The 6831-nt window shown below is 59.1% G+C and overlaps 1 protein-coding gene across 1 annotated transcript; it reads left to right on the top strand.

Annotated features, from left to right (window-relative positions):
* Positions 1 to 187: 187 nt before the first annotated feature.
* On the top strand, positions 188 to 6642 carry LSM4 (LSM4 homolog, U6 small nuclear RNA and mRNA degradation associated). The gene is made up of 5 exons (XM_084302650.1): positions 188 to 248; positions 439 to 480; positions 600 to 698; positions 2839 to 3022; positions 5249 to 6642. The coding sequence occupies exons 1-5, from the start codon at positions 246 to 248 to the stop codon at positions 5335 to 5337; spliced, it is 417 nt and encodes a 138-aa protein (XP_084158776.1). The 5' UTR covers positions 188 to 245; the 3' UTR covers positions 5338 to 6642.
* The last annotated feature ends 189 nt before the right edge of the window (positions 6643 to 6831 follow it).

The raw sequence follows: 6831 nt of genomic DNA, 5'->3' as shown, positions 1-6831 counted from the left end.
CCCGGGCCCGGCCCCGGCCGCTCGGGGGCGCCGCCGCCGCCGCTTCTTGCCGTCTTCGCGACACTGTCGTGAAAGCGCGGAGGGGAGTCACCGCGCTGCTTGACGGCCGCGCGCTGATTGGTCCCGCCGGGGCCGCGCCGCGCGCTGATTGGTCCCGCCGGGGCCGTGCCGCGCGCTGATTGGCTCCGAGCGGGGCCGGGGGCGGTTTGAGCGGCGGCGGCCGGCGCGGTGGCGGCTCCGGCACGATGGTGAGGGCGGGGAGGGGGGGTCCCTGAGGGGGCTGGGGGGGGGATCGGGGCCTGGTCGGGGCCTCAGAACCGCGACCCCCGGTACCGGCATCGCCCTCCCGGTACCACAGCCCCGGTTCCGGTCTCTGGGCCCCGGTTCCGGTGTCCCGGCGCTGCCTGAGGTCTCTCCTCCCGTTTCTCCCCCTCACAGCTGCCCCTGTCGCTGCTGAAGACGGCTCAGAACCACCCCATGGTGAGTACCGGGCCCGGCCCCGCTCCCCCGTTACCCCCCCACCCCCACCCCGGGCCCGCTGATGCCCGGCCCGGTTCCCTTCCCCCCCCCCGTCCCGTGACCACCGTTCGTGTTTCCAGCTGGTGGAGCTGAAGAACGGCGAGACCTACAACGGGCACCTGGTGAGCTGCGATAACTGGATGAACATCAACCTGCGCGAGGTCATCTGCACCTCCCGGGTAAGGGCCCGGCCCCGGTGAGCACGGGGGGGGGGGGTGACCGAGCCCCGGTCCCGTTTTTGGGCCATCCCGGTTGGGGCTCGGTGCGTTTTCGGCTCCCCTGGCAGCGTGGCTTTGGCCTGAGTGCGATTCTCAGTGAGCAGAACGAAACAACGTGCGTGAGGTAAGTGAGGAGACACCGAAAAACCGGGATGGAGGTGGGGGGGGGGGCGTCCTGTAACGTGCAGCCCCCCCTGGTGAGGAGCCTCTCGCTGAGCCCAGGCGGATCCTCAAAGCGCCAGGGCTCCGTCTGCGCCCTCTGCTCCCAGCTCTGGCTCTTCTTAACCCGCTCCCCACATCAAACGGCGGCAGCGGCGTGGCGTTGGCCCGCCGTGGGCGCCGTCTGGTACTTTTGCCCGTGGCCAGAGGTGCTCTGGCAGATTGGGATCTCGGCTGGGCTTTGACCTCAGCCCCGAAGTGTCTGGGCTTGTCCCTGCCCCGGCTGCGCGCTGTTGGGAAGCCTGGCTGCGCTCCCCCTGCCTCGGAACTGCAGGGGTTTTGGGTAAAAATGGGCAGAGAAAGCCGGATTCTGCAGAAAATCTCTCTGCAAAGCTTTCGCTGCCTGCTGTGCCCGCAGCACGAAGCTGTTGCCCGGTCCTGTTGGGGCTCAGAGATGTGTTTGTGCATGAATATGGCCGAGGAAAGGTTTGAGGGGGACTTTCAGCACAAAGCAGCAGCTTTTAGGACGTTGTGGATCCCCCTGAACGTAGGGCAGGGCAAATAGGAAGGCGTTTCTCTCCAGGCTTTGCAGGAGGGGGTGACAGAGCCTTATTAACGCTCAGAGACCCCATAATTCTGTCCCCTCCTGCTGCCTCCTCGAAGAGCAGCTTTGTCCTCCCTTATAGCAGACCAATCCCTCATCTTTTCACCCTCCCGAGGGCCCTACAGCTCCCTCCCACCCCCAAAACGCCTCCAAATCCCTGCTGGGAGCCTGCTGGGAGGCACATCCAGGGCAGCAGCGGTGGGGACCGGCCGCTAGATGGCACGGAGCGGGGCCTGGCGGCCTCCCCATCCCCACGGGCTGTTGTTTACCCGTGGAGGAGGCCGGAACGAGGAAGCCGGGGCCCTGGCTCGATCCCTTCCCGCAGCGGGAGCCAAGGCTCAGCCCGGAGGATCCGCGGCAGGGTGGGGTTTGCCGGGTGCCTGGCTGGAGGAGGCCGTTTTGTTCCTCTCCTCCTCGTCTTCGCGCGCGCCCAGGGCTTGCCCGCACACGCAGGGCTGCCCCAAATAACTCCGGAGCCGTGGGGGGGACGATCCCGAGAGGTGAAACGAGGCGTTCCTGGGTAGCACGCTCCTCTGGGACGCCTTGTCTGCCCCTGCTGCTCGAGGAGAGCCGGGTTTGAGCTCTCCTGCGGGGCAGAGCTGGCCGCACGAGGCCCCAAACCCCCTCCTGGTTACCCCAAGCAGCAGCTTTGGGGTTCAGCCCCCAAAAGACCCCACAGCTGCGCCTGACACGCAGTGGGGGGAGGTCCTGGTGGGCCACGTCCTGAAAACGCCTTGAGCAAAACACGGCTGCTCAGTCACTTGGCTCCCAGAGCCCTTTTTTTTTTTTCTTTTTTTTGGACTTTTTAAAAAATTTTGGCTGTCGTAAGCTCCTTATTTTCCACGGCCGCGGTTCCTGTGCATCTGGTGGGCACCCGCCCCACGCCCAGCTGGCTCTGGATGCTGCCTGGCCGCTCAGCTCCCCGCCCCGGCGACGTGAAATAGCGAGGTGACTCCCAGCTGGGGCTTCTGCAGAAGAAATCTTCCTCTGCTGGACCTGCCCCGAGGTGGTTCCTCGCAGTGTTTGTGTGGAACTTCGCACGTTCCCCTCCCCGGCCCCGCTTTCAATTCCCTTCCCTCTTCTTCCTTCGTTTTCTGTGGGTGTTACGGGCCGGGGTGGAATCGAAACCCCCTTTGGTTCAGGGCTGGGTGCCCTCCGTGCCCCTCCAGCTCCGTGGGGTCGGAGAGGGGAAACCAATTTAGTGGCTAATTAGGGCTCGGGAAATACCAGCGGAGCCGTCGCGCTCCTCGGAAGGGACGGAAACGTTGAAACACCGAAAAATGTCCCAGAAAAAAGCACCCGGCCTCGTTCCCGACCTAACGCCTTGCTCCCCGACAGGATGGTGACAAATTCTGGAGGATGCCGGAGTGCTACATCCGGGGCAGCACCATCAAATACCTCCGCATCCCCGACGAGATCATCGACATGGTGAAGGAGGAGGTGGTGTCCAAGGGCCGAGGCCGCGGCGGGATGCAGCAGCAGAAGCAGCAGAAGGGCCGCGGGGTGGGCGGCGCCGGGCGAGGTAACGATCCTGCTCCTTTTTGGGTCACAAAAAGGGGAGATTTGGGGCAGATTTGGGGCAGGTTTGGGTCCCTGCTTCCCCGTTTCGCCTCCCAGGGCCGCGGCTCCTCGGCTCTCACCCCGGAGCTGTTGGGCTGCGGGAGGCTGGGGCGGCTCCCGTGCGAGATCCCGGCGCAGGGAGACGTGCCAGGGCTGTGCCTTCCTCGTTACTGGGTTGGGCAGGAGCTTAATTAAGAGAGGCTCCGAATTTGACTGTTTGTGCCCCTCCTGGCTTGCTGCAGAACGCGGCCCCACCAAACTCCGGGTGTCTCCTGGCGTAGCGAAGCTGGGAGGGAAACAAGAGGCTGTCCTGCTGGAAAACAGACACTTCTGTGCCCATCTCCGTGCTAAAAACCACCTTTTCTCCCCGTGTAATGGGACTTTGGGTCTTCCGACCTGGTGCTTTGTGTTTTTTTGCTTGTTATTGTGTTTTTTTACATAGAGAGCTGCGGGTTTGTGCTCCTCCTGCTCCAGGTGAACAATCGGTGCCTCTGCTACGAGGGGAGGCTGCCAAGGAGGCAGAAATAGGTCAGGGCACCAGCTCCTCCTCCCCTGCCCCACTTCACACGGCTGGGGGATGTCTCACCCTCTCCCAGCACCGTCCTGCTCACGGCCCTGCCGCTCGCCCTGCGCTCTCCTCGCTCGGCCCCGGGGTTCCTCGCTGCGGGATCAGCCCGCAGCAGGAGCTCAAACCTCGCGTGGGCTTCCTCCCCTGACCAAAAGAGGGAATCCGGGCTGTAAAAGGAGCCCTGGGGACTGAGGCAGGCGCCCTTAACGAGCTGTCTGCGTGCGGGCTATGCAAGGAATCCCGGCGGGACGGCTGGGAGGTACCTGGGGCCATCACGCCACCCCAAGGAACGTCTCCGGCTCGCGGGGACTTCTGGAGGAAAAACCCTGCCATCTCTGCCGCCTCCCAAAAAGCTCCGAGCGCTCAGCGGTGACCTTTACAAATCTGAAGGGGCCTTTTTATTTTTCCTCCTTCCCTGCTCGGTGTCCAGAGCGCTTGGCGCAGCAGCTTTTTGGCCGGGGTTAGCTTGGATAAACATTTTAGCTGAGGTCTTTTCTCTCCCGCCCGTGCTGTGGAAATATCCACCTTGTGGAGAGCCGGCCCGAGCGGTGTTTGGAGGTGGAGTTCCCCCCCTGTTTTGATGTGCAGCTGAAATTCGCTGATGGAATATTTTAAAGGGAAGCTTTGGCATTTGCTAATTAGCTAAAAGGGTTGGCTCTCATTACCGAGACATGAAGGAAAGAAAAAAAAAAAAAAAAAATAGGCAGGACAATTTTGTTGGGAGGCCAGCAGGCAGAAGTAAAGCTATAATTGTGCGCGCGGTTGAAAGGATTATTGTCTCTGCCACTGGTAATCCTTCTTTTTTTTACTCCTTGCCTCGCCAAGCTCAGGAGCTGTGCTCTTTGCTCGGGATGCTCGCAGGGCTCCGGCTGCTTCCAAAGGACTGCGGGGTTCGAAGCATTTTTCCCCCCTCTGGTTCAGGCATGTCTCGGCTGAGCAAGCAGAGCTCTGCAGCGGGTTCTGCCTGCACCGAGCCTCCCTTGGGCTCCAGTTTTTGCACAGAGGGTGCTGGCAGGGCAGCTCCACGGCCCCTTCGTCGCTCCCAGGCCAAAGTGGCTCTGCTGCACGTCCAGTTCCCTCTGCGGGCTGGGGGATCGCCTGCTGCAGAGCAAGGAGGGGACAGAGCAGGATGAATCTCTTCTGGTGTGTGGCCGAGCAGCCTTCGAGCTGGGACTCTCCCCTCCTTTGTTGCTGCGGGTTTGGTTTTGCAGCTCTTGGGGAGCTGCAAAAAAAAATAATGTTAAATTTAAAACCTCCTCTCTCTTCCTTTGGTTGGGTTTTTCCAAAGAGGGGAGCTTGAGGGTGAGAAAAAGGGGACTTAAAAAATATAAAAAAGGTGATAAAAGAGGTGAATTCGTGATGCTAGCACAGCTAGCCAGAGGGCATGGTAAAACACCAGAGGAGAATCGCTGAGCTCGCTGCTGAGGGGAAGTTTTTGGGCCAGATGAGTACAGCGTCTGGGACTGGCAAGGGAAAAATCCACAGGTCCCACCTCTGCTGCTGCAAAGACAAGAAAATGCGCGTGTATTTGGGAGAATTTAGAGAGCTGTAAAGCTCTGGGAGGTGTTACTGGCTTACGCTGACGTTCTGGTGCCTCTGCTCTTCCTCTTTGTCCCGCAGGTGTCTTTGGTGGCCGTGGCCGAGGGATACCAGGCAGTGGAAGAGGCCAGCAGGAAAAAAAGCCGGGCAGGCAGGCGGCGAAGCAGTGAGGGGCTGCCTGCGCCCTGCCCAGGGACGGTGCCGCGATGCTCTTGGGTTCGATCACACCTCAGGATCGCCACGCCTTCAAAAATGTTCTGGTTCTGCCCCTCCGCCGGGCGAAACCTGCCCCAATCATGTAGTTCGGAAGCCCCTCGTGATTTAACCGGGGACAGCGGGGTTCTTCCCTTTCTAGCCAGCAAATCTGCGATTGGAAACGGCCAAAAAGAAAGAAAAAAAAACAAAAAATTCACGGTGAAGGACTTAACTTCGTGCCCTCTCCGGAGAGTGGAAGCACTGTTTAATTTGTCGGGGTCACCAGGTGTAATTTCCAAGCAAATCGGGTGTAAGTGGTGTAAGAACCGAGGCCAACGCTTTCCGGATTGTGTTAGTTTTTTTTTGTTTTTTTTTTTTTTCTTTTTTTTTATACTTGAAGCTTTGGAAATTTGTTGCGTTTGTAACAGCCGCAGGCGTTTTGGTTTGAAAACACTGAACTTGAGGATATTGTGTCTCTACCTGAGTAGTCCTAAAGGTTTGGTTGGGGTTATTTTGAACCTTGAAGCCACCTCCTTATCCCCTGTTCCTGGCCGGTCACTTCTGGCTCTCTCCAAAAGGAGAACCTGGCGTGAACGCCTTGAAGGGTTGTTTCCCCCAGAGCTCTGTGATGAGCGAGGGTTTCCCAATTAGCATCTTCCTAATTTGACTCCAGATTAGAAATTTCCTTTAAAGGAAAGGCTTTTCTGTGTTTTCTCGGGGAAGGCTGGTGTGCCCCTTACTCCTAAACGTTTTTTTGGTGTTGTTTTCTTGAAAAGCAACCGAGCTGGCCGTTTCTTTCCCCCTGTGCCTGCGACACGACGTCCTGAAGTCTGATTTTTTTTCTTCCAACCCACAGGTTGCGCCCCAAAATGTTCTGCCTGATCTGAACTGAAAGCCTGTGGGGGAGCACGGGGGGGGGGGAAGAAAGAGGTTTTAAGCCTTGCCTGACCTCCCTGGTGAATGAAATCGTGTCATTTTAGGGTAAAAGCAGAAGATATTGGAACTCTGAACGGTTCCTTGGTTTTGTGATATTTTTTTTTTTTGGTTTCCTACAACCGATTTCCCCGTTGAAGCCTGCTCGCTGCCATCGCCGCTGCTGGGAAGAGAGAAACGAGCCGAGAACGTGCTTTTACAGAGACTTATTTTTTTAAAAACGTTCCTAAAACCCGGGCGCAGGGGGTGAGTAGGAATAAAGCGACCTGTGGCAAACGCCTTCCTCCCCCCTCGCTGCCCCGGCCCTCGTGTCAATAAACACCCGAGGATTTGGGGCTAAAACCTTGCTTTTTACCAGCTGCGTGCCCTCCTCGCTGCTTTTTTTTTTTGGTAGTGGCAGCGTCAGGGCTGGATCCGCGTCCCCAGCTCCTGCCAAGCAGCAAACCCCGGGTGGCGGGAGGGGGCCACGCGTGTCCTCCCCCCAAAAAAAAACCCTCCCGGAGCAAACCCCGCTGTGGTGTTTGACCGAGGGCCGG

Source organism: Netta rufina (assembly GCF_964035555.1).
Source record: "Netta rufina genome assembly, chromosome: 28".
Lineage (NCBI taxonomy): Eukaryota > Metazoa > Chordata > Aves > Anseriformes > Anatidae > Netta > Netta rufina.
Note: the sequence above shows the minus strand (reverse complement) of the source record. Positions and strands in the feature narration are given on the sequence as shown.

Bases quoted from the DNA above. Each gene is read 5' to 3' on its own strand.
- LSM4 (XM_084302650.1), top strand. The intron at 699-2,838 runs GTAAGGGCCCGG...GCTCCCCGACAG, and splicing joins AGGTCATCTGCACCTCCCGG to GATGGTGACAAATTCTGGAG. The intron at 3,023-5,248 runs GTAACGATCCTG...TTTGTCCCGCAG, and splicing joins GGTGGGCGGCGCCGGGCGAG to GTGTCTTTGGTGGCCGTGGC.